The 27,048-nt window shown below is 48.8% G+C and overlaps 1 protein-coding gene across 7 annotated transcripts in view; it reads left to right on the top strand.

The window, feature by feature from the left end:
• The first annotated feature begins 2,296 nt into the window (after positions 1-2,296).
• The window catches only part of CCBE1 (collagen and calcium binding EGF domains 1), a 250,128-nt gene continuing 225,376 nt past the window's right edge, over positions 2,297-27,048 (top strand). For 2 of the 7 annotated variants that reach the window (XR_002737366.2, XR_002737365.2), the window contains exons 1-2: positions 2,314-3,486; positions 3,844-3,924. Coding sequence is in view for 5 of the 7 variants with exons in the window: in XM_045042433.1 (XP_044898368.1) it covers positions 3,356-3,486; positions 3,844-3,924 (212 nt within the window). In the remaining 2 variants the exon portion in view is untranslated. Of the gene's footprint in view, positions 3,487-3,843; positions 3,925-27,048 lie in introns of all 7 variants that reach the window. The other 5 variants (XM_045042432.1, XM_045042431.1, XM_045042433.1 and 2 more) reach the window with 5 other exon arrangements.

Genomic DNA, 27,048 nt, shown 5'->3' with positions numbered 1-27,048 from the left:
TGCTCTGTCTCTCTCTGTCTCAAAAATAAATAAACATTAAAAAAAAATTAAAAAAAAAAAGAGTGGAAAAGGCCACTGGTCTCATTTAGAAGGGCCCTAGGGCCTAGTTTTACTTTTCTTTTTTCCTTTCACTTTGCTTTCATATGCTGGCGTCTAGATTCTCCAGTTAAGCAGTCTCCTTCCACGCTGCCCCCTACACTCAATATCCAGTCCACCAGGGAGTCTAACCCACAGCTGAGTCTGTACATTAATGCCCTAGACACAGCCCCATGTCCCTGGGACATGGTAAATTGTATAACAGTCCACCCTCTGGTTTGTTTCAGGGAAGCTGACAGGTCTGTATGGAAAACATGACGGAGAATGGTATGCTGAAAAGAAAGAATCATCCAGAGACTCCCCTGAGGAGACTTTAGGTCCCTATCATTAATCTTTGCCGCACTCCTGTGAAAGAGGCACTAGGTGAGGGCTCTCATCCAATGTCTCACAAATGAGGAACGGGGCAGATGGTAGGGGCGAGCCGGGGAGGGGGGAGCTCGTGCATGGCCGGGGAAGGAATGAGGGTGTCACGAAAGAAAACCTAAGACCCCGGAGGTCTCCACCGCACTCAGCCTCCTTCTGACAGCTCCCATGCAGGCTGCAGCCTGAGCAAATGTAGGTTTTGTTTTTTGCAGGCGTGTTTAACTTTTGCGGGGGACTGGTATCCATACAAGGCCATCTCATCTCCTTCTGTTTGGTTGTGTTCTCCAGCCCAGCCCCCCAAAGCCTGACACTACATGTCGTGCTATCAGTAGCTGCCAATGAGTTTAAATTCCAGGCCTCCGGGCAAAGGTTTTCTCCAGGTCTCTGCTCCGGCTCACCTCTTCCAGAAACGCTCTGACCAGCCACTCCTGGGATTTCCTCTTCAGGCAGAGCTGGGCTGATTGCTTGGCCCCGGCACATTCTCTGATGCCTCGTTGTCATATGTGCTCAGTGCAGTGGGCTGAAAATACGGTGGCGGCAAAGTTGGCTTTGTCCCCAATCTTCTGCCACCAGCTGTGTGTAATGGGCATGGTCTTGCTCTTAGCATTTTGCAGCCTGAAAATCTTTCTCTGCAAAGCTGCATGTCTCCATATGTGGCTCATTAACTATTGAATGAAAGTAATAACTAATCTCCCTCGCCATTCTATTATTGGTAGTACGGACATCCACAGTGCAACAGCAGAAAAACAAAACAAGTAAAAATGAGAACAATATAGCAAAATATCAGAATAATTGGTAATAAAATAAAACGAGAACCTCCTACAGCACAGCGTCCTCCCTGCGAGATGGAGATTAAACATGCCTGTGGTGCAATCTAAAGTGATACAATTTTCACCAGTCCCAGGATGCCTTCATTTTTCATGTGCTTAGAGAGGTTATCTCCTTGGAAACCCAAACAACTGTTGTGAAATAAACTTCTATTTATCTAGAAAGCAGAAAAAACTAGAATGTTAAAACGGAAAGATCCGTGCAATAATTATGTTAAAAACGCTACCAGTGAATGTCTGCTGAGCACACAATGCATGCTGGGCACTGTGAAAAATACTTTATATGTATTACCTCATTTAAAACTCATAGGGGTGCCTGAGTGATTCAGTCCGTTCACTCTTGGTTTCTGATCAGGTCATGATCCCACCGTCTTGGGATGGAGCCCCGCGATGGGCTCTGAGCTGAGTGCGAAGCTTAAGATTCGCTCTCTCCCCCTGCCCCTCTCCCCAGCTCTCTCTCTCTCTGTCTCTCTCAAAAATAAAAAGTAAATCAACCAATCACAAACATTCATGAGGGAAGTCTCTCCACTTTACTTTGTGTGTGTAGCACCATATTTTAGTACTGAGTCTGTTTTGTGGTCTGCTGTCTCCGTTGTAAGCGTTGCCGGGGAAAAACATCTCACTGAACTAAGAAATCAGACTCCTAGTTTCAAGGAATAGCGTATCAATAAAATCCGCATTCATGAATGTGAAAACCCCGTGGCAAATCTAAAAGCATTCTACAAAGGGAGGAAGACGCCACTGCTATTAAAAATGTCAAGGTGTGGGTGATACGCCTGGCAATTCTCAGTTGACCAGAACATTCTGAAACAAAACATCTCACACCGGTAACTTGTGAACAAGCTACTTCTCGCCCCGCGGCTGCAAAACACCACGCGTCTGTTAAGAGGCCAGGCATTACAACCTCGTGCCCTTGCCATGCACTTCGGGGCCGCGACCACTTGCCGGCACGTCTGTGTCACGAGTTTTTCCCTTAACAGGCACAGAAAAACTCCTGATGTTCAGCAAAGCGTTACGATGCAGAGGTGTAACGAATTACGGTGGCGGGGTCGTCACCAAACCGGCGGATTTACCGCCCCCACGGGGCTTTGGCTCCGCGCGAACCCCGCCGCGTTCACCAGCGGCGCGCAGGGCCGGTGATTAACCGCCCCCTCCGCGCCTCACCTGGTCTTCCAGGAGTTTCCAGCGCTCACGTGTGCTGGCCCACGGGGCGTGGAAACAGCACGAAAGCCAATTAGGGCGAGAGGCTATAAAAGCCCCCAGGAAGAGCCGCCGGGAGCTCCTCACTTGTCTCGGCCCACGGGCTGGGAAGAAAAAAGCGGCTTTAGATACAAGTGTAACCGATCGGGAGACCTTTCTTCTAAGGTTCCAGGGAAGACAGGCTACTACGCCCTGTAAATTGCGCCGTCTCGGGCGCGGAGAGACGCCGTAGCTTTCTGACTCCTTCCCCCGACCACCCCCCTCCCCCAATCCTGCGGGGTGAAGCCCGGGGTGGCGGGAAAGCACGGCGTAGGCGCTGGAGGGGGAAAGGCAGCCGCAAGCCTGCCCTGGCCTTCAGAAGTGACCTGACGCCAGGAAGGAGGCTGATTAACCCTTGGGCTCCCCCTCCCTCTCCGGGGGGTGCGAGCCAGCTCCTCCTCCTCCTCCTCCTCCTCCTCGCGGTCGAGCGACCCTGGAGCGAGATGCACACAGCCGCCGCCTCTGCGCGCCCTGCCCTTCCCTCCCAGCCCAGGAAGAGGAGAGCGGCGAGGGCGCAGCCCAAAGTCGAGTCCGGTGAGTCTGTGGATCCCGAGTGAACGGCCCCGGGCGAGCCGGCTTAGGCCCCGCGACCCTCGCGCCGGCCGTGCACCGCAGACGACCCCTCCGCGGAATTTGCACCCAGCACCCGGCTCCTGGCCTGACCCCAGGCCCCGCGACGCCCCCAGCCCCGTGCCTCGCGCAGGTGGCGCAGACGCCCCTGTCCTCCGGCGCCCCCTGCCGGGGAGAGGGAAGGCGGCGGCCGCGGACGAGCCGGGCGCAGGCGGGGAGAGAGCTCCGGCGCCGCCGGGAAGAGACCGGGAGCTTCCCTGATGGTGCCGCCGCCTCCGAGTCGGGGAGGAGTGGCGAGGGGGCAGCTGGGCAGGAGCCTGGGTCCGCTGCTGCTGCTCCTGGCGCTGGGACACACGTGGAGCTACCGAGAGGAACCCGAGGACGGCGACAGGTAAGCGCTGCCAGCCCCGGCTTGGTGGGCGCCCGGCTCTCGGGGTGCGGGCGGTACCCCCGGTTCCCCCAGGCACCCGCATGCCCTCGCTCTGCCGGCTGTGGGTGCTCGGCTCTCCCAGGTGGCATAAAACTCGGCTCCCCGCCCGGGGTCCCTCATCAGTGGGTCGGTGTTCCCGGTTACCGCCGTCCTGGGGGCTCGGTTCGCGCGCGGGGACCCCCCCCCCGCCAGGCCCAGCCCCCGAGGCCACTGCGAGTCCGCGCTCCGGGACGCCGCTCCCTGCCACCCTCGCGCACCCTGCCCCTCCCCTCTCCCGTGGCCAGCGAGCGAAGTTGCTCCTCGACCTTTTCTCTTTAGGGAGATCTGCTCGGAAAATAAGATCGCCACGACGAAATACCCGTGTCTGAAGTCTTCGGGTGAGCTCACCACGTGTTTCAGGTAAGCCCTGGGGCTTTGCCGAGTCCGCCAGGACGCACCCTGCCTGGCTGCTTGGAAAGGCGGCTCCGCAGAGGACGGGTTTGGAGGCGCGCTCGCTTTGCGCCGGGACGTGCTCGGGGAGTTCTTGGGTGCAACCCTTCTGGTGTGGCTTCGGGGCTAAAGCAACGACGGGCGACCGAGTGTGAACCTGGAGCTTGCACGTAAGTGCACCTGAGACCCCGAGCTGTTTACCGCTTCCCGGAATACCTTGCGTGGTAGCCATCTGAGAAGAGGCGAGGCTGGAAGCTTCTAAGGAAAGGGGATCGGACCGTGGGTATCAAACCGTGCGCCACAGCAAACACGGCTGGCGGCGTTTGCGTTTTGCTTAGAGACGTTGACAATTACCGGGGCCTTGTGACACTGTCATGGTCTCTGGGCAAGAGGGTGGGGGAGGTTTTTTGCGGGCTGTGGACGTAGTTGTGTTGAGCGAAAACGTGGAGATTGAGCCACAAGGAGAGGACTTCCTGAAACCACAGTCTACAGATGACCTGGATGCCTGTTAAAATCACCCCTGGTTCGGGGGTCTACAAATTGGGAAGTACTTCCCAGGTGGTTCTCAGTAACAAAAGGAGAGAATCCCTATTCCCTGCTTGCTATCTCAGGTGAGGGTCCGTTTGTTTTCACCTTCGAGTTCCTGGCTTGTTTCTGTGCTTTGGCTGGATGGAAACACGTACCCATGAACGCAGGTTCCCTTTTAAAGGTACTGTGCGAGATGGGAATCTCACACCCGCGCCACACTGTCTTCAGGGGGGTGGTCCTACACTCTGGGGTGCCAGGATAAATCCTACAAGATAACCTGGAAGTCCCCACAAGTGAATTTGGAAGAAAGCTTTACTCTTGGGTCCATCGGTTACAGCATTACCATGTTTTCAGCTGTAGAAACCTTATGTCGCATGCTCAAAAGCTTGCGTGTGTTTCCAGGGCTGGCAAATTAAATGATCTAAAAGCTGGTAATCACTTATACTACGTACTGTGCTCTAAAATCTGCCACTGGCAGTGGACCATTATTGAAGCGAATCCGTACTCCTTGGGCTTGGGAAGGGTGGTCTCCAGGACGTGAGTAGTCAACACTGAACACATGGGGTTGGGGGGGAGGGGCGCGGGTGAGTCCGTTCAGTGTGCAGGTGTAAAGGCTAGAAGAGGTTAACTGCGTAAGCAAGGTCGCCCAGTCGATAGAGGGTGTGGGCACGAGGATCGCTGTGTCCTCCACGTGACCGCAGTACTAGGACACGTGGTTTTCCTATCAACACAGCACGAAGCTTCTAACCTAACGAGGAAAGTGTCCCTGAGATGGTTTACTCATTTGTTCAGTCCCTGAAGGTCAGACTGCACATAAAGCAGTGGCCTTTGCAGAATGCATGTCTAATTTTCAGAAACCACTGGTGCCCTGATAGGTGTCTTAAGTTGACTTCATGACGCTGTTACCGTCATTTCCCCCAGATATTTAAAAACCGTGGCTTTTTTTTTCTACACAAACTCGAGAGACCCTATCCGTGTCTTGACAAACTGTTCCTTTGGATAGCTGTTAAAACACTCGAGGGTTAACAAATTCCCTCTTCTGTCACAAAAAAGTAAGGAGCTTTGTTCTGGAGGGGGGTGGTGAGTGGAATGGGGAGGAGGGGGTTTTTAGTGGGGAAAGTGGGGTTAATGGTCCCCGTGCCTGTTTTCTGGTTTTATGGAATTCGAGAGTTTTGTGTATACTGCATTAGTTTTGGACTAGGAAATCGCAAAGTCAGGGGAGTAAAGTCCAAGGTTGGCAACTGCTGCCCCTGTTTGCTTTTGAACCCCACGGATGCAGGAGTACTGTGCTTGGGTTGTGAATTGATGGGCCGAGCCCCGTAGACCCTTGCTACTCCAAGGGATCTGCAAACCAGCATCCTCTAGGAGCTTGTTCGTCTCGAGGCCTGCCCCTGACCTCCCAAATCAGAGCCTGTTAGTGCAATATACGTTAAAGGGTTAAGCCCTTCTAGAGAAACCACGGTCTTCAACCTGGTGGCTGCAAACCCACTTAGACCGAGCCTTCGAGGAGCACAGAGGCTTCTGCAGGTGCACACCTTGGTTAGTGCGGTAGGAGGGACAAACACTGAAAGGACCATCCTTCGGGGAAACCAGACTCTTCGCATTTTGGCTGACCCTGGATTAAGCTTAAGTACAGTATTGGAGATGCGTCTTAGGGAATGCAGACGGATGGTCCCCACTCATTACCACTTGTCCTAACAGTTTTTAGCACTGGTGAACTGTAGAAGTCCCTGCTGAACTTGTTAAATGATTTTATGTGACTTCGGCGAGGGAGAGGGACGAAGGATTTTACTTTCTTCTGCCATGTTCATTTTAGTATTGGTTGGATCTGTTAGTCATAAAAGTATATGGAACCCTGAATGGTGTAGAGAATGAAAGATGGGTTCAGACTGTTCATTCTGGACCCCTTTCCTGCCACCTGTGCCCACTTGGGTTACACAGTTTCATCTCCGCAGTACTTTTCCACATTAGCCTTCTGTTAAATGACAACCTTGAGGACTTTGTACTCAGCCCTGTTCCATGCATGTCACATGCACATCTAATCCACCGGGCCGCCTGCATTGGTGGCTCAGTTTTACAGGGGGAGGAACCAAGCCTCCAGGATTAAGTAAACTCGGTTGGGGTCGCAAAGTTAATACACGTGGGAGCCGAGATCCAAACCCAGGCTTGTCTGACTTCAAAGTCTGGGCCCAGGCCCTTTCATCATCCTGGGCGTATCTTACAGAGGAGGCGGAATTTTCTGGGATCTAAGACTATAAATTCAGGTGGTTGTGCATTCAGAATACCCTGATAGAAGACCCCCCTCACCATGGCTTTTTTGAATTAGCCCTGCCTTTGAGATTGGTCTTAGACAATGCACTTCATACGACCTTGTCCTACCCAAAATTGGTTCATATGTGTACAGCTTTCCTTCCTTGGATTTCCTCTTAACCACAGGGTGGGTCTGTGGAGACCCTCCACCCCAATGTGCATTGTGTCCAGTGCCCCCAAGTTCAAACACTCGAGCGAATGCTGGTAACTGCTTCATGTAGAGTGCAGGTTGGGTGGTTCAGACTTCTCTGGTGCAGCGTGATTTAACTACTGGTGAAGGAGTACACCCTAACTCTGACCTCTTCCCTCAGACTGTTGAGCGAAACCAAGCACATGCTTTTATCATGGTGTTACTCTCCTGTGGCTGTTAAAGGTTTTCCCACAAGTTGACTTTCCCAACCACGTAGCTTTGAACAAAATGTTTGCCTTTTGTTTGTTGGGTCTATCCATAAAAATGACAAGTTAAAGTCTCCTGGAAGATGAAAATCTGTGGTGTAGGAAAGGTCCAGAAAATCCGATCTTTGAGGCTGTCTGATAAACATTGTAACTTGTCTCACCCATTGAGAATCTGTTAGCACCTTAGGATAACCTTACAAAATGCACATAAAAGAATAACTTACTGTCTCTGATCTCCATTTATAGACCTGATTTTTCGACCAAGGCCTTTGAAACCATGAGGATAGATCCAGTTCAAAGTCCTACAGTTCAGACTACCCGGGATGGGGAAGAGATTCGAAGTGGGCAGGAATGGTTTTCTGGGCAAGAGAAAACTAAATGTTAGGTGCTTAATTTGCATTAGGTGTGACTGTTTTGTGATTCCTGCCCCTCCGTGGCCCGTAGCTGCCCCTCCGTGGCCCGTAGCTGCCCCTCCGTGGCCCGTAGCTGCCCCTCCGTGGCCCGTAGCTGCCCCTCCGTGGCCCGTAGCTGCCCCTCCGTGGCCCGTAGCTGCCCCTCCGTGGCCCGTAGCTGCCCCTCCGTGGCCCGTAGCTGCCCCTCCGTGGCCCGTAGCTGCCCCTCTGTGGTAGGTCTTTCCGTAGAGTCTCCTTAGGTACTGCTTTTGGGGTCCCTCCCGTGGGAGATCATGACCTAGGGATGCAAAAACTCCCACCTTTCCATAACGTGTGCATTGCCAAATCCTGTTAAGAGGTCGAAGTTAAGGTGATCTTATGCAAGTGTGTTTACTGGAGACTTGGAGGACAGCAAAGTCCCTTAGAGCTGTACTGCTAGGCTGACGACTCGAGCTGAGGCTACGTTGAAGGAAAGACTGTAGAGTGCACGATCTGGTCACAGACCTCCTAAGGAGGACGTGAAGGTCAAAACCGCAGTAACAGGAACTGTCCCGGTTTGAATCCCAGCTCGACTAAATTGTGACCTTGAACAGTTTAACCTGCTTTAATGGTCTCCTTTGTAAAATGATTCTTAGTACGGGAGGTACAGGGTTCCCCTGAAGATCGAATGAGCTGATGTATTTAACGATTGCACCTTAACACTACTGAACTATGTTTGGCATATCGAGTACAAGTGGTAGATGCTGATTGGACACTAAGTTCTGGACAGGATGGTGGCAGTTTTGGGGAAGAAAAAACTCTGACCGCATCCAGAAAGGGTGTATGCCCCCGGACACAGCAGTTTTTAGATGGCTTTCCAAATGTGCGGATAGGTCGGAAATCCAGTGCCTTGGGAAAAGTCACGGACAGCGGGTCTTCTTCCTGACTACGTAAGGTACCCTACTTGCGTGATGAGTGGGCGGGAGGCATCGTTAGTTCCCTTTAAACGAGGAAACAAACCTCCCGGTTCCCAGCCTGCTCCTCTCCCTTCTTTGCCTCTGTTCTGTGGCCAGCATAGCTCAGGACAGGCACTAGGTGGCCACACCGCGACTAATTGTTCTCTCACTCGGGGTATGCTGCCCCTTGTTCAGAAAGCGTTTGTATCCTTGTGACCAGCCATCTAAAGGTGAGGACGCGCTACGAAAAGAGTGGGAGACGGAGGTAGCTTTGTGCAGAACTGGTTAAATCATGAGCACGTTGCAGGCAGCCTCGGTTTCCCCGCGTTAGACCCTCTTTGTCACTGGGTGGTGCCCTCACAAGGGTATTGGAGCGTCCCCTGGTCTGCGACCGTGTCGTCAGAGGCTAGTCTCCTGCCTGGACAGTGTCCCGTACCTTGTCAAGTGACTGAATGTGACAAGCAAATGGAAGTTGACTTAGCCTTTCTAGAACTCACGTTGCTATTCTATCCAGGTATGCCTCCTTTTCTAGCCTGAGGGACAGGAAGCTGCTTTTTGTTTTTTTGTTTTGTTCTTTAGAAATGGATTTCCTGCACTGCTGAGATGCTATCATGGCCTTCGTTGGTTCTTGGCTTGACCCGTTTCAACTACCGTGTTACAGGTGCTGAGTCTGGAAGCTACAACTAATGCCATGCACTTGGTCCTTCACATAGCACCTGAAGAGAATGTGGGTGTTCCTGCCTGTAGTTAAGTGTCCCATGGACCCTGGCTTTGAAGTCGGGGGTTGCGTTTTTACGGGGGATCCTGCTCCCTTCCACGTCTATCCTCAGCTGAAGGACCCATGTGGGAGGCAGGGAGGGTGGAAGGTATGGGCCAAGGCAGGGGCCTGTATCACTTTTCACTCCTTCTCAGAGGAACAACACAAAGTGCTAGGAAACAACCAAGCATTGAATTCACCACAAAAGGCTGTGCTTTCCCTGGGGTGCCCTTTGAGATGGCTCCGTTGGCCATGCTCATTGTCCCTGAAGTCATTGATGCCTGACTTCCTACATTAACTTCATCTGAGTGAAGCTGCGTGGGTGCACCCGGAAAAAGCAAAGGCGCTCTTTATTCCAGAAGACTCTATCTGCTCAGGAGAAAGTTTGCATTTCAATCAGTCTTTTCCGCGTCAGTGAGTTCGGCTTTCCCAAACCTACCACCGCCTGCCCAGCGGGACCCTCCCTGCTTTTGTGAGTTAATGCGGCTTGCCTTTGGAGTACCGTTGATTGTCTGGAGAACAGAGATCTCTGTTGATTGCTTTTCTTTGGGGATGAAAACATACACAACTACAACATCCGTGGGTTTCTCAAGCTAGGTTCTTTTCCACGAAGCTGTGGGGCAGTTGTGAAGTTTTACCAACGATTTTGGTTCATTTATTCAGCAAATGCTTGAGTCCCTATGGGCCAAGCACACTGCTGGGGCCTCCACGTGTGTGTAAAAGGCAGGAAAAAAAAGCACCTCTATCCTCCTAGGACTTAGGGATTTTAATTCCATTTCTCTTTCAGTAAAGGAATTTCGAGTCCAATGTCTTTGGGGGCGTTTTTGGCGCACATCTGATTAAGGTGACATCTGGGGGGGGGGGGGCCTACGAGCTTGCAAATTCCAGTGGCCCACCTGTATCCTCTCAGCGCAAGAACCCTGCCAAGCAGGAACCTGAGAATCCAAGGCTGGTGGTAACCAGAGTTCTGCAGGGGTGTTAGACGTTAGCGTGTGCCTCAAGTCTCTCCCAAGAATTATTGGGATGGGAGGGTATTAAGGAACTGAATTCTCTGGCTCTTTGCCCTGTGAGGTGGATGCCAGCATCAGAACGGGCCCGCTGGGAACAACCAGTTCGCCTCTGCTCTCCCCACCCTCCTGTTTGCCAACGGTAACTTGAGGCAGACAGTTGCGAGGAGGCATGTCCCTCCGCGTTCCTTTGTTGTCCGAACTCATCCTGGTTCACTGTAGTCGTAAGCTGAACTTTCTGGACAATTTCCATTCTGGGGAGGAGAGGGGAGAGTGGGGTGTGAGGTCTACACATTTAACCCCCTTTGAGCAAAACACCTCTTTCTGGCTTCGAGTCCAAAGTGTGTGTGGGAGCTTGGAGGTGTGAATAGACTGCCTCATTCTGTCTGGCGGAGTGTGGACGAGATCATTTTTCCCTACCCTTCAGGATTTCAGGAACCCGGACTGCATCTGTTCTCTGCCTTTACCTCTGTTCTCAACCTTTCTTTCTTGGCTGTGTCTGTGGGCCGTTCTACGTTTGCCCCACTACGGTGAGCACCCCCCCCCCCCCCCAGCCTCTGGGGAATGGTGATGGCAGTTGTCAGCACAGCAGTGGCTGGTAGGGAGCCTGAAGGAGGCCAGGAGAGGTTCCTCTGCTCTGGGACATAGCTCTGGGAGTTGGGTATAGGGCAGGAATCGGCAAAGTAGGGCACAAGGCACGTTTTCCACAACTCATGGCCTAAGAATGCTTTGTAGGTCTTGAAAGAGTTAAAAAAAAAAAAAAAAAAAAAAAAAAGCAACAAAGACCTCACTTGGCCCTCTAAGCCTCCGATCTTTACCATCTGGTTCTCTCTAGAAAGTTGGTCAGCTTCCAGAGCCATCTTCACACGAGGTCCGGGAGTGGGATCCTCCGTCTGGAACCTTGTCCACCGATGGAAGTGTGTCAAGAAGGTGACTTTAGGGACCTTTGGCCGGCTTTGTCTTCAGGTCCTTGCTTTTCTGTTCCCTTACTGTATTTGGGTCTCCTGACCTGTGCATCTTTGTGACCTGGTTTCCTGATCTCCAAGAAGCTGGAACTCTGCCCACCCCCTGCCACCCCTGCGCCCACCACCCCTGCCCCAAGTCCTCATCCCCAGATACCATAAATGGATGTAACTTGTCAGTGTTGTAAAGCTGACCTTATCGCGGGTAGTTGAGTACTAATTTCTGCTTTTGTGCGTGTTCTCAAGACCCGGCTTCCTGTGCTAGTTGAGTAGTCCGTGGCTTGCCAAGGCTGATCTTCCCCTCCCCCACCCCTAACCCCATACTTTAATTCCCGACTTTGCACATTGATGATCCCATGTTGTGTTGACTCAAAGCCACTGCTCTGTGGATTTGTTTTGAATTTCTACCATGGGAAACATTGCCTTCAAAAATCAAATGATAGTACCTACTTGAGGAACATGCATCAAAACCCTTTCAATGGGGGGAGGGTACTCTAAATCAGAGTTGCAACATTACGTTTTTCCTTCTGTGGCTAACAAGTCTTCTGTTTCTCCATTCCACTAAGCACAGTGTCTGCCATTAAACCTTTGAATTTAAAGTCTGAAGTGCCTTTTAAAAATGTCACCTCTTTTCTGTAAAGATCACAAAGACTTGTGATGCCTTCTGACACTGAGCATGTGAGGGAAGTAAAGGAAAGAACTATTTACAAGCAATATTCTGAGGGGGGGAAGCCAAATCTAATGGCCTTTTGGGGAAAGGAAAGGGAAAGGTTGGACTCACAACCTGACCTATTAAGAGGAATGCCGTGGGGGCGTGGCAAAGAGCAAAAAGGTATAAAAACTTGCTAGGGAATAGCATCCTCTGGAGGTGAAGTTGGAGAAAATGCTTAAAGTCACGTGGGAGCTTCTGACCTTGGTAACCGCCATTTTCATGGATTCAAGTAAATGGAGGTGAAAAGAGTGTGGGAAGTGTGACAGATCTACACTTGGAATTTTTGTGACCCGTGGTGTGTGCCCAGCCAGCACTGTTGCTGTGGAGATGAGGCTGGCTAAATGGTGGTGCAGATGGGGCACCTTGGCGCCCCCCTGCCTTGATGTCACTGGGCATTGCTCTCATGAATGGGCCCAGGTTTCGTTTGGGAGGTGTCTGTACTGAAACAGCTCATGATTTTTGTGGTGGAAAAGTCGCATGGCCGGGCAGAGGTTGCCTTCCTAGGAATCCACGAAGACCTTCTTGGCAGGCAAGGATGTTCCAAAAAATGGCACTGGAATTGAGTTCTGGTAGTCCCTGAAAGGTTAGAAGAATGTAGAACCCAATGTCGGTGAGATTCTATCTCTGAGGAAAATTTGAAGGACTTTTTTTTTTTTTTTTTTTTTTTTTTTTTTGCAAGTCAGTAAAAATTGAATTTAATACTAATTTGTTTTCTAGACCTCACTCTTGGACCTTCTGGCCTAGCTGGGCAGACACAGGGAAAGAAGTTTTATACAGGAACCCTGTACTTCTGTGGAGGTTACTATAGGCACCAGTTTTTTTTTTTTTTTAATTTTTTTTTTTGAGAGTGAGCGCACAAGCCGGAGAGGGACAGAGAATCCCAAGCAGGGTCCATGCTGTGCGTGCAGAGCCCGACACGGACTCGATCCCACGACCCTGGGATCATGACCTGAGCCGAAATCGAGAGTCTGGTGCCTGAGCCACCCGGGTGCCCCGGGCACCAGTTTCTGTTCGGAACACAGCTGGAAAAGGAGACGACAGAGGGAGTTCGGATGCCAAAACCGAAATCACAGCGACAAGTGGGGTGGCTGCTTTCCTTGTGAGTCTGCGTGCCCGTTCCCGCTCAAGGTCCCAGAGCAGGTGCGTGGCAGAGCCCGGCTTCTAAGGCAAACCGTCTGACTCCAGAACCTATGTTCTTACCCACGGTTCTTCCTAAGGGCCTGATTTTCTGGTTACCTTGCTTTCCTCCTGCCAACCACAAATGAAAAAGTGGCGTTTAGAGGGGAGAGGAAGTGCTAGAGACAGGAATGTCTATTCCCCAGGAATGGCTGAAAGTGTAAGACTCTCAAAAGTAGACCCAACAACCCAAGCCCCCCCCCCCATGTCCATTTGCTAGGCCTGCCCAAATGACCTAGGCTCAGGTGGCATTAACAGAAACCCCATTCTCACAATTTCGGAGGCCAGAAGTCTGAGCTGAAGGTGTTGATAGAACCGATCCCTTTCCAAGCGTCTCCTTGGCTTGCAGACCGCTGCTGCCTCCTGGCGTCTTCACCAGATCCTCTCTTGTAAGGACGGCACTTCATATCGGATCAGGCCCCTCTTAATGACCTCATTTTAAGTCGTGAGCTCTTCAAAGCTCCTGTCTCTAAATGCAGTCCCACCCTGAGGGACTGGAGTTCATTCCAGCTTCAGCTTTGGGGAGGTCATGATACAGCCCTGTAACCTGCCCTCCCAATAAAACACAGCACACACTGGGCCGTGTGTGTGTGTGTGTGGTTGGGGGGGGGGGATGTTTTATGTACGTACTGTAATTCCCACGAGTGGCCCTGTCCACCCTGGTGATCCTGAGTGATCGAATGCAGCTAAGGGCCTTCAATGCCACTGAAGAAAGAAAAGGCTTAAACTATCGAAAATCGCATAAACCACAACGTTATTTGTAATGTTCGCTTCTTTGGAACCTCTCTAGGTGGACCTCAGATGGAGGCCGTAGACTGTTCTGACCCTTACGTAGAGGCATCAGAACTGCAGGTGCTGAGGCCCCACTCCAGATCTTCTCAAACAGAATCTTACATCTAGACAAGGTCCTCAGGTGTTTCCTACGCACGTTACGTTGAGACGCACGGTCCTGATCCGTCGTTCGAGGGTTTGCTCGCTCTCCTGTGGCTCCTCTTTGCTTCTGACGTAGAGCCACGGGCAGGGATTCATAACCTGGGCTGCACATTGGAACCCCTTTGTGAGCGTTCGGAAAAAAACAAACCCTAGTGTCTACGTAGCACGCTAGACCTAGGTATGTCGGAAACTCTGGGAGTGGGCGTACCTGGTACCGGGGTTCAAAGCTCCGTGCGTGATTCCAACTTGTAGCCAAAGCTGAAAACCTTGGAGCAAAGGGCAAAAGGGAGTGCACAACCTGGCTCTTGGTCAGAGGATAAATGGTTACTTCTGGAGCTGGGTCCTCCTGTCTTTCCTTGCGGGTCCGTGCCCCTCAACGGGGGAATTTACAGCTTGAGTTTGTGTTGGTGGACCATCTATCAGCCTGGTGTCCTCATCCCTTGTCTGTTAGGTCCCAGTCTGTCTCCCTACATCTCCTTTCCACTCCTGGGGGGGGTGATTCGAGGGCAGCTGGGGGGAGCGATGGTGTGGGTGCAGGTGAGTCAGGAAGGGTAAGACGGGTCTTCCTGGGCTCGTCTGCGTTTCTGAAGCTGAGCACCTCGAAGTCTCTTGTGCAGACCCCACGGCTCGCTCTTTCCCTCTTGTGGGCTCGCAGCTTGGTGTCTGGAGCTACTTAGTGACCTCTGGTGCTTTTTTAAAAGAAACATTTTGCTTTGTTGCCGCACCGCGTGAACCTTCTCCCAAGATATAAACATGGCTCAGCGTATTATAAATGAAAGCTTTTCAGTGTCAGGCTGTGTTTTTCTTTCCTTGCAAGCATCAAACGCAAGCACCGTTTTTTTCCCCACATGGTGTGATAGGAAATCTGTGTGCCGTCAGAGTCTCTTGCATTCCATCTTTAGGTTTTTCTTCAGCGTTCTGATCACCGAAAGAACCTCTCCATCCCTAGCAAACGTGAGGCTTTTTGTAGGCTTGCAATTAACTTGAACACAAAACATGGTCAAGTTTGTATGGTTCTCACCCGAGCCCCATATTTACCATATGGCCTTAAGCCAGGCAGTCCCCAAATAGGTCTACATAGAATGCATGGCTATGTGCAAAAAATGGCTTTTTTTTTTTTTTTTTTGAGTAACAGCAATCATGTTGATTAAATCCTAGAAATAGAAATTACTATAAACTAAGAAAGGGAATGAAATTGCATTTCCTGGATGGGATATGCTCCTGAGGCTCTTTAAAGAGGGCTTTCCTTGAATTGGAGGCTGGGAAGGTAAAGTGGTGCATAAATGACCTCAGAGTTTGAAATGCACTTTCAGAGTCTGACAGCCTAATGTGTGGCACCCTATTAGAGAGGATGTGATCAGAACGGATATTTAAAATCTCCAGGCATGAAAGGATCCTGACAACTTCCTCAGCACTCTGCCCCCCCCCCCCCAACACAGTCTTTCAAGTCTTTTCCCAGAGACCCCTAGTGTTTGGGAACCATGTTTTTGGGTTGCGGCACAGATGAAAATTATTTGCGGAGGGCACGTTGAGGTCACTAACAAAGGCTGCTCGGGGCTGGAGGTGCCTAGCCTGGGAGGCTCTGGCGGTCCAGCTGCCACCTGCTGTCCCAGGGCAGGAGGAGGAGGTCTTGTTACACCTGGAGCCACTGGTGGGCCGTGAGGGGGATGGGGGTGGGGGGCTCACGGTACATCTCCAGTGTAGACTTCCCCTCCCCACCCTCATAGCTCTTAGCCATTGGGCTCTGTTCAAGCTGCCCCACCAAGTTCGAAGTCTTCAGTGAATTTGCTCTTGGCTGTTCTTAAGAGCCCGTTTCCCCCGTCCCTCCTTTCAAATGATTGCATCGTCTTGGGATGTGTCCTTAACCTGTCGCTTATCTACAGCTCGGCGGTTGGATTGTGCTGACACGTTCGGTCTGTGTATCTGATGCGATCTCTGCAGGCATTCTGTGCAGCCCTCGGTGCTCCCGGGGCCACGGTGACACCCTGTGTCCTGAAGGGATGGGGGTTTCGCCCCCACTTCTGAGGATGCTGCAAAAGGAAATCGCCATAGTGATGAGGGGAAGACGCTTCTTGTAGAAAAACAGGTAAAGGGAACCCTGCTTTGAAGCTCCTGCAGGGAAAGGGACACACAAAAGGGGAAATCTTCCCTTCTTAGTCGCAATGCTTGCTCTGTGCACGTTGCACATCCTAGTGATGTGGGACTTCTCACCGTGGGTGCTCCCTAATTCCCTCTCCAGCGTAGTGACTGCCAGGGGACCAGAATGTGTGTCTCGCTCTTCTCTGTGCCGGTGTGACAATATTTGTAGTTTGCCTCTTATGGAAATGGGCTTGTTCTAGAATTGCTTCCCCCCCCCCCCCGTAATTGGTGAGGAGCCCCTCTTATCACCTAGGGCGCTAACTCACTTTTACAGCATCATATTTCATTGTCTGGATGCACCTTATTCAGCTCCTCGCTTGGGGAACTCCTTGTAAGGCAACTGAGTGCCAAGGGGCCCTCCCCGAGGCCTCGGGTTCAGGTTTTAAACTTAGGATGCGAATTTCAAGTAGGTCGAGTTTTCCCGAAGTGAAATGAATCGGAAGGAGCAGATAACCTAGTACCGCTAGAGGGTACTCTGGGCTGGAGCCTGGACGACCTGTCACTGCCCTCTTAGAGCTGTGGGTGCCGGTCCCCGTGAGCCTCCAGGGCTGACCCTCTGATCCTCCGTTGTGGGAGCTTGGGGCTTTGACCGAGTTCCTTCCAGGTCTGGTCATCTGAGACTGAGCACTCCTTCACAGAGCGCAGAACAAACAGAAATGGGCTTCGTTTACAGCCCGGGGGGATCTGCTTGACCTAAAGAACATCTTAAGGGCGAGGACGCTGTGGAGCGTTCTGGATGCTTCTCTCTAATCCGCCTTGAAAGCGGGATCGCCATCCGTGAGCTGCGCACGGAGTGTCTCGAGTGCCTTCGATAGTTGCCGTCGCCCCATCACGAAAGAGGAGACCGTCTTTTTACTCCCCGGGTGTATACTCGTGAAAGCAAACCTTCTCTTTGCTGTGAGCGCAGGAGCCCATCTTCTGCAGAAGTGTCTGAGGCCACCCCTTCCCATCACACCCCACCCTCCCGGCTGGCTCCTGTCTGCTTGCTTTCAAGACCTCCAGTCCCACAGAGCAGGCTAAGGCGGGCGAAGTATGCGGTTCCCCACGTAGGGGAGAAACCTCCTCGTGACCCCCTCCTTTCCAGAAGGGAGACGTTGTTGCGCTTGGGCAGACTCCTGTTAACAAAGTGGGGCCTCAGATGGGAAGGCTTCCCCATAAAACGTCCTTCACCTCTTTTTATCCTAACATACGGGGCCCAATGGGCGTGTGTTCTGTTTACGGAAACTTTTATTACGAATTTGTTTTGATGCGTGTCCTTTTCAGTTTACTTATCGAGGGGTCCTTGGGAGGACCGTGAGCGCTAATTGGCCTGCGGCCGCGCTGCCCGTGTCTCCATTCTGCTGTGCTTCTGGTTCCATATTTGGCTGTGTTTAAAGCTGCCCAGGGAGGAGGGAACGTGGTGAAACAAGGCAGCTACATGCTTTAGACCGAGAACTTCGTTTTCCGCCAGATTACCCACGTAAGAGAATGAGGCATCTCTTGAATTACCCAGATGATTATCAGATTTTTTTTTACAGGGAAAAATTTTTTTAATTCCAAGTTAGTGAACATAATATAGTGTCATGATTTAACAAGTGCCCTCTGTAATGCCCATCACCCATTTAGCCCATCCCCCCCTCCAGCAACCCTCAGTTTATTCTCTGTATGGAAGAGTCTCTTCTGGCTTGCCCCTCTTTTTATCTTATTTTTCCTTTCCTTCCTCTCCATATGTTTTGTTTCTTAAATTCCACATAGTGAATTCATGTGATAATTCTTTAATTTCGCTTAGCATAATTCACTCTAGTTCCATCCATGTTTTTGCATGTGGCAAGATTTCGTTCTTTTTGATGGCCGAGTAATCGTCTGTTGTGTATATATACCACCTCTTTATCCATGGTAGCACTACTGTGCACATTGGGGTACAGATATCCTTAACCCCCTTCTGCATGGGTAGTCCATCCTGGTTTAACAAGACGGTAGCCCACTAGAGCTCTGCATTAGGCGGACAAGTTCCTTGTCAGCTTGAAGTTTGATTCTGTTAATCTTCTTGTGCACGACTCTTTGCATTTCAACCTGTGTTCCTTCTGTAAGCGTTTTCACCAGGCTGGGGGTATAATTAGACAAACGACTCTAAACCACAGCCTTGGCTTTTCAGGGTAGTTGCATCATAATCACAGAGAGGGGAAAAAAAAGGTACGAATTTACCTCCTTTTTGAAAGTGAAAAGCCAGCCGTATTTTCCCTCTGCATTTTTTAAATGATGAAAATATGAAATATGCTATGGTAGGATACTCAATTCCCATAGACTCCACTACCAATATCAGTAAACAAGGTTCTCCATGGGGCGCCTGGGTGGCTCAGTCGGTTGAGCGTCCAACTTTGGCTCAGGTCATGATCTCACGGTTTGGGAGTCTGAGCCCTGTGTTGGGCTCTCTGCTGTCAGTACTGAGCCTGCTTAGGATTCTCTCTCCCCCTCTCTTGAGTCTGCCCCTCCCCTGCTCATTCTCTTTCCAAAAAAAAAAAAAAAATGCTATTTCACTTATTTTTGTACTTGTATTTTATATTTAGGATCTTTTAAACCAAGTGGACAGGCCTCGCAACTATTTCCCGATAGCAAAATTGTATTAAAGAACGCATTAGCTTCACTAATATCAAAAAGCAACTTAGATATCCTTAACTGAAAGGAACCCACAGCTGCAGTCCTTTTATTGTTAATGTGGTGCCTTATTTGTGTGCATTGTCAATGTTTTATGTAGTAAAGGAAAATCAGTATAACTTCTTAGTTAATGTCCTACCATAGTTTGAAATATTATCTAAATTAGAGTTTTAGTGTCCAGTGACTCCACAGTGGAGAAGACAGATGGTAGGCCCTCGACCCCTCCCGGGACCTCTGCTCCCACCCCAGCACCACATTCCAGTTTGCAAAACTCCTTTTGATTTTTGTCTGTAGCTCCGAGTAACTTAGAACTTTGTGTCCATTTCTGGTGTCGTCTCTTGACAAATTCCTTCTGTGGGAGAGACTTCAGCTGTCCTCAGCCACCGTCCACATGCTTCCCATCTTTGCAGCCAGTGGACTTCTGGTTTGGGATGGACCAGTTTTTCACGGTCTTCAGGGTGATTGTGGAAATGCCATTGATGTCTAAGTCCTGAATGCGGAGTGCCTTTCCTGTAGCTCAAAAAAAATTTTAGCTTCAAAAATAGAATCGTGAATCCAACCCCCAAGGCACCCTCATTTGTATAAATTTCCTGCCATCCTATTTAAACTTATTAAGCATTCTGTCACTTCAGACTTCTTGGAGAAATTCCTTTCAGAGCTTGAGGCCTGCGCTGGTGTGAACTGGTTTCTTGCTGAGCCTGCTGTGGCTTTGAGATCTCCCTTGCTATCAGCCTGGGAATTCTCTCTCTCTCTCTCTCGGTCTCTACTCTCTCGGTCTCTACTCTCTCGGTCTCTACTCTCTCGGTCTCTACTCTCTCGGTCTCTACTCTCTCGGTCTCTACTCTCTCGGTCTCTACTCTCTCGGTCTCTACTCTCTCGGTCTCTACTCTCTCGGTCTCTACTCTCTCGGTCTCTACTCTCTCGGTCTTCACTCACTGTCCATCACGGTCTGCTCTGTCCGGGTCTCTTGTGTCAGATTCTGGGTTTCCTGGACCCCATGTTTTCCCCTTTTCTGATTTACTCTGTTTTGGTGGAGCCTACAGTTTAGTACTTCCCTGAGAGTCTTTGGAGGGATTTTTTTCTTTCTTTTTTTTTTTTTTTTGAGTTGCAGCAATTCACCCATCCAGTTGTCCATTTGGTCTCCACTGGATGTCTTTTAGACATTTCGAAGATCATCCATCCAAATAGACACGGTGATCATGTCCCTCTCGATACAAACACTGCTGCCCTCACTTGTGACCTCAATACCTGATGAGTTGCTCTAGACTGATCTGGAAGTGATTTTAGATTCTTCCTATCAAATATATGTAAACTTGGGCTCTGTTGGCTGCTACCAACCTGGTCCAGGCCACCCGTATGTTTGGCCTAGACTGTTGTAACCGTTGTCTCCTGTCCTGCCTCTTGGAATCTGTTTCCACGCATCAGAAAGTGAGATCCTGAACCTTAAAAGGGATGATGCCTGACCCCAGCTTAAAATTCTTCAGTGGGCTCTTACTGCCCTGGAAACAAAATCTATACTCCTTACCTTAGTCTGTGGGGCCTCTAGTGATCTGATCTTTTCCCGTCTACCCTCATCCTATGTTCTTTCTTCAGTTTAGCTCATTTCTTTAGATGGCAGACTCTTCCTTGTTTCAAGGTGTTGCCTATTGGGTTTCCACTGCCTGGATTAAAAAGTCTTCCCCTGCTTAAGAACACAAAACCCCAGTAGTCGCTCGCTCCCAGTCCTTCAGAAGTTAGTGTCACCACAGTATTCTCCCCAGTCTCTGTGGTTCTCCATATCAGGTCCTTGTTTTATCCTGTTAAGGTACTTAAGTCCATTTGTGGCTTTATTTTGTATCTTTTCCTGACTAGATGTAAGGGCGGGGTCATGCCTATCTTACTCTGAATCCCCGTGCCTAACACGGCACCCTGCCTGTTTTCCACACAGAATGTGTGTTTGGGGAAAGGTGAATGAATACACATGGTCCTTGTGCAATAAGGTCATCCTCTGAAACAGAGCCATGTTTACTGTTTGCGGATTTCAGTTTGTACTCGGCTCTGTTCCAGATCTGTAGGGCAGTTTACGATACATAAAATATGAAGAGAGAGTCAATTAAAAAGACCAAAAGAAGACTGGGACTGGAGAAACGGAGCCAGGATTGACGGTAAGAATGTCTACCATACAGACAAACAGACCTGCTATGGGTGGCCCAGCTGGCTCCCAGCGCCCTGGCAGCCGATGAGATACCGCTCCCCATGTCCATATGGTCAAAACTGAACAATGCCGGGGGGAGGGGGGGGGAGCTACAACTGGTCTTGATATGAAGACCAAAGAGATTTCGCCCGAAGGTCACGGTGGAAAGAACGGTGCATAACGTGATGGAGCCTTCCCTATAATGGACGTGGTCAGTTGCACGGGAATGACTCTCAACCATGACCTTCAAGTGCAGACTCCCGCTGTCCAACCACGTCCGGTTTCCTTGAGGCCTGTTTCGGGGCCCCTGGGACGTTGCTCGGGCCACACGTGCTGTGTGGTGACGTTCGTTGCTGCTGTGGTTGCTGCTGCCTGCTTCGAGAGAGGACCTATGTGGGTGGGGACAGGGGTGTCCGCTCCGGCTTCAACTATTTGTAACTTCCTTTCTTTGTCCTAACCAGACATTACTGGCTCTTAGCATGGCGTGCCTTCTCTTCCTGACTGGCTCCTGTTAAACATCTTAGCTATCCTGCTTTCCTTCCAGACTTTTTCTTTTTCCATCCATCCCATCTGTAGGTCTGGTATATACTTCCTCCAGCAGTTGTCGCGTGGCTTAAACAGGTCTAGTCTCCAAGACAACACCGCGAGGATGTCGTGAATCTTCGTACTTGAAAACGGCCATCTGGAAAGCAAGGAGTCCGTCTCACTCCTGCAAATGCGTGTACGACATAGGCAGTCAGAAGGTATTCCTGAATGGATAAAAGGATGGGGGGGATGGGTGAATACATTCCTTCCCAAAGGCCTTCTCTAGCCTCGGTTACCTTACCCCCACTCTGGATAGACCAGCTGGCTTTTCATGTTCTGGATGGTGTGTGGGGCTTTCTAGGGCTAATCTGTGTGCGCCGTCACTAAGATTCTAAGGAGAAGGGATATAAACGAGGATGTTATTTTCCTTAGCTTTGTGGAAGAGTAAACGAAGTCTCTGAACGTGGGAGCTGTCCACTTAAGTGAGGCTGCCCGGAGCAAAACTGTGCTCTGAGGAGTGGACGATCTCATACTTTGGCTTAGTCTTCTCCGAAGATCGCTCAAAGTGAAACCAGCCACTGAACATTCCAGTCGCTACTATGAAAAGGAAGCCGAGTCCATAGATCTTATCGCATCGTGGGTAGGCTACAGACCTCTCCCACGGGATCGGCTCTAATACCGAAATGCAGTATAACGCGACAGATGACCGAACACCGTTTGCTGCACGGGCTGCCGCTGTTTGTAATGAAGCTTTGCTTACCGGGACCGGGAAGTGTCCATAGCCACAAAAGCTGGTGCCACTTGGTCTGGTCAGCTGACTGGTTCTGGGTTCTTTCCTTCAACATTCTTCTAATCCAAGTTGCGACTTAACATTGGGGGTCGTGTTCACGATTTCCGTTTTGTGCCTGACGAGAAGCCACGGATGAAGAAGACAGGAATGTGTACAAGGGCGTGCAAGTGACAGTCTTGGTGGAGATGGTGTGTGAAAGGCCCTTTGAGCTAAAACCTGGATATGATTAAATGCTTGGATTTGCTCAGGGATGTTGAGGTTTTAGAGCCATAAGCTGTTGTTATTTATTAAATTCTTGCAGAAAATAAACTGTTGTTGTAAATCTGAACCTTTGGAGATCCTAACCCCCTTTTCCCAGCGGAACAGTTTTTCCCGTTCATAACACAATTGTTGATTATACAAGATTTCTTAAGAATGCGAATATTGTGTAACAGAAGAGATTGTGTTTAATTTTCTGGACGTTGCCAAATACGCTCTTCACATTAATTTTGGTTGTATCCAGAAATATTGACTTCGCTTTTAATAATCATACGATGCATTGCACACCTCCCGTGTCCCAGGCACTGCCTTAGGCTCTATACGTGATTTTCTTGAACCCTTTCGGCAACCTTATGGCAATTTTTATTCACAAATGAGATGAATTAAGGCTTAGGACTGTCAAACAACTTAATGTCCTTGAGCTAGTGACAGTCCCATGATGGAGCAGGGTTTCCAGTTGTGATGATTCTTACTCATTTCTTTCCACAGAATTTTGTTCCGTCCTCTTTTGCAGCATAACTAACCACCTTACATCTTGGTGACCCAAAGCCAGGATTTTCTTGCTCCTGGTTCTCTGGGTTTGCATTTGGGGCAGGGCTCATCAAGGATGGTGTTGGCTGGAGGAAGCAAGGTGGCCTCTGTCAGGCGTTGGGGGCCTTGGTGCTGGCTGCCGGCTGGAAGGCCTCCATTCTCTAAGTGACCTCCCTACCTGTTCCTTTAGTCAGTAGTCTGGGCAGGTCCTCTCTTCATGGTGGTCTGAGCGTTCGAGGAGCGCAGAGATGGAAACTGTCTGAGATGGAAGCTTTTAAGGTCTAAATTACTCAAGACTGGAACCAGTGTAGGTCACTTTGCTGTATACTGATTATGTGTGTGTGTGTGTGTGTGTGTGTGTGTATTTTTTTAATTTTTAGAGCATGAGAACACGAGTGGGGGAAAGAGGGGCAGAGAGGGAGAGTGTGTGTGTGTGTGTGTGTGTGTGTGTCTTAAGCATGTTCCATGCTCAGCACAGAGCCCCATCCTACAACCCTGGAATCATGACTTGAGCGGAAATCAAGAGTAGGACTCAACCGACTGAGCCAACCAGGCACCCGTTGTGTATTAAAAAAAATTTTTTTTTCTAATTGCAGTGCAGTTAACCTGAAGCGTTATTAGTTTCAGGTGTACAATATAGTGATTCAGCAGTTCTGTACATTACTCCGTGCTCATCAAGATAAGTGTACTCTTAATCTCCTTCGCCTATTCTACGCATCCCCCCCCATCTCCCCTCTGCTAACCATCTGTCCTTCTAGTTTGAGCCTCTTTGTTTTGTTTCCTTTCCCCCCCTGCTTGGTTCACTTGTTAAATTCCACATATGAGTAAGATCATATGGTGTTTGTGTTTCTCTGACTTATTTTGCTTAGCATTATACTCTCTAGATTCACTGACGAGAGAGCAAATGGCAAGATTTCCTTCTTTTTTGTGGCTGAGTAATAGTCCGCACACACCACATCTTCTTCACTTCTTCATCTACGGATGGACACTCAGGCTGTTTCCGTGATTTAGTTGTAGCAAGTAGCATTGCAATAAATGTAAGGATGCATGCATCTTCTCGAATTAGTGTTGTATCCTTTAGGTAAATACCTTACGTGCCATTCTGGGATCATAGGGTAGTTCTGTTTCTAATTTTTTGAGGAACCTTCCGACGGTCTTCCACAGTGCCTACGCCAGTTTGCATTTCCACCAGTCGTGCGTGAAAGTTCCTTTTTCTCCACATCTTCAATACTTGAGTTTCTGATCTTTGCCATTCTGACAGGTGTGAGGTGATCTCTCACTGTGGTTTTGATCTCATTTCCTGATGATGGATGGTGAGCAACTTCTCACGTGTCTGCTGGCCATCTGTAGGTCTTTGGAGAAATGTGTTCCCAATTTTAATGGATTATTTTTTGTGTGGTGTTACAGAAGTTCTTCATATATTGTGGGTACTAACCCCCTGTTGGATGTGTCATTTGCAAACATCTTCTCCCATTGTCTTGTGTCGTTTCCTCAGAAGCTTTTTATTTTGATGTAGTCCCAATAGTTTATTTTTGCTTTTGTTCGCCTTGGGAAACCTACCAGAGAGTTGTCATGGCTGCTTTCAGAGAAATTACTGCCTGTGCTCTCTTCTCAGACTTTTATGGCTTTCAGTCTCACATTTGTCTTTAATCCGCTTTGAATTTATTTTTGCATGTGGTGGAAGAAAGTGGTCCAGGGGCACCTGGGTGGCTCAGTTAAGTATCTGACTCTTGATTTCTGCTCACGTCACAATCAGTTCATGAGATTGAGCCCCACGTCGGGCTCTGTGCTGACAGTGTGGAGCCTATTTGGGATTCTCTTTAACCCTTTTCTGTTCATGCTTTTTCAAAAAAGTCCAGTTTCATTCTTTTACACGTAGCCCAGTTTTCCCTACACCATTTGCCAGAGACCGTCTTTTTGTCCCTATTGTATATTCTTCCTCCTTTGTTGAAGATTAAATGACCATGTTGCAAATTATGTTGCAGTGCTCTATTCTCCATTGATGTCTATTTTTGTGCCAGTACATACTATTTTGATTAGTACAGGTTTGTGATCTAGCTTGAAATCTGGAATCGTTACCTCCGGTTTTTTTCTTTTTCAAGATTACTTTGGCTATTCAGGATCTTTTGTGGTTTCATACAAATTTTAGGATTGTTCTAGTTCTGTGAAAAATGTTGTGGGTACTTTGGTGGGGATTGGGTTGACTCTGAAGATTGCTTTGGGTAATGTGGACACCTTAACGATGTCTCTAATGCTTGAGCATGGATTGTCTTTCCATTTGTCTTCGATTGCTTCAATGTTGTATAGTTTTCAGAGTACAGGCTTTCGCCTCCTTGGTTAAGTTTACGTTTAGGTATTTTTGGTGCAGTTGTAAATGGGATTGTTTTCCTAATTTCTCTTTCTGCTGCTTCATTATTAGCGTAAAGAAATGCAGATTTCTGTACACTGACTTTTGTATTCTGTGCTCTTACTGAATTCATTTATCAGTTCTAGTTTGTGGAATCTTGAGGGTTTTCTACTTACAGTATCCTGTCCTCTGCAAATAGTGAAAGCTCCTTACCAGTTTGGATGCCTTTTATTCTTTTTTCTTGTCTGATTGCTTTGGCTAAGAATTTGGGTACTATGTTGAATAAAGGTGGTGAAAGTGGAATGCTCGTCTTATTCCTGACCTTAAGAAACAGCTGTTTTTCTACATAGAGTAGGATGGTAGCTGTGGGTTTTTCACATATGACCTTCATTATGTTGCAGTATGTTTCCCCCAGACCTCCTTTTTTGTTTGTTTTTTATCATGAACGGATGTTATACTTTACAAATGCTTTTCCTGCATCTGTTGAAATGATCATAAGGGTTTCATTTAATGTGATGTATCCCATTGATTTTGTGAATATTAAACCACCCTTGCATTCCAGGAATAAATCCACTTGATTCATGGGGAATGATATTTTAAATGTATTGTTGGATTTGGTTTGCTAACCTTCTGTTGAGGATTTCTACACCTGTATTCATCAGGTTTGTTTTTGTTTGGGGTAGTGTTTTTATTGGGTTTGGTATCAGGGTAATGCTGGCCTCATAGAATGAATTTGGAAGTTTGCTTTCTTCTCGTATTGTTTTTGGAATCCTTTGAGAAGAAATAGGTATTAACTCTTCAAAAGTCTGGTAGAATCTACCTGTGAAGCCATCTGGGCTTGGACTTTTGTTTTTGGGAGTTTGATCACTGATTGAATTTCATTGCTGGGAATTGGTCATTCAGATTTTCTGTTTCTTCCTGATTCAGTTTTGGGAGGTTGTAGATTTCTAGGATTTTATCCATTTCTTCCAGGTTCTTCATTTTGTTGGTATATAATTTTTCATAACCTCTTACAATCTTTTGTATTTCTATGGTGTCAGTTACCTCTCATTTCTGAGTTTGAGGGTTTGTTGTCTGGGTTTGAGTCTGGCTTAAAGGTTTATCAATTTTATTGGTCTTCTCAAAGAACCAGCTTCTGGTTTCATTGACCTATTGTTTAGTTTCTCTGTCATTTATTTCTGCTCTTATACTGGCTTTGGGTTCTATTTTTCTAGCTTCTTTAGGGGTGTGTAAGGTTAGGTTGAGATGATTTTTCTTGAGGTAGGCCTGCATTGATGTAAACTTCCCTCTTAGAACAGCTTTTCCTGCATTCCAAAGACTCTGGACCATTACATTTTCATTTTCTTTTGTCATTTTTTCATTGTTTTGATTTGTTGACCCATTCGTTTAGTAGCATGTTATTTGACCTTCATGTATTTATGCTCTTTCCAGATACTTTCTGTGGTTGATTTTTCTAGTTACATAGCATTGTAGTTGGAAAAGATGCACGGTAGGACCTCAGTCTTTTTTGTTAGACTTGTTGTGGGGGCTAATATGTGATCTATTCTGGAGAATGTCCTGTGTGCACTTGAAAAGAATGTGTAGGTGTG

The sequence above is a fragment of the Felis catus genome, chromosome D3 (genome assembly GCF_018350175.1).
Source record: "Felis catus isolate Fca126 chromosome D3, F.catus_Fca126_mat1.0, whole genome shotgun sequence".
Taxonomy (NCBI): domain Eukaryota; kingdom Metazoa; phylum Chordata; class Mammalia; order Carnivora; family Felidae; genus Felis; species Felis catus.
This window is presented reverse-complemented; position numbering and strand designations above follow the sequence as displayed.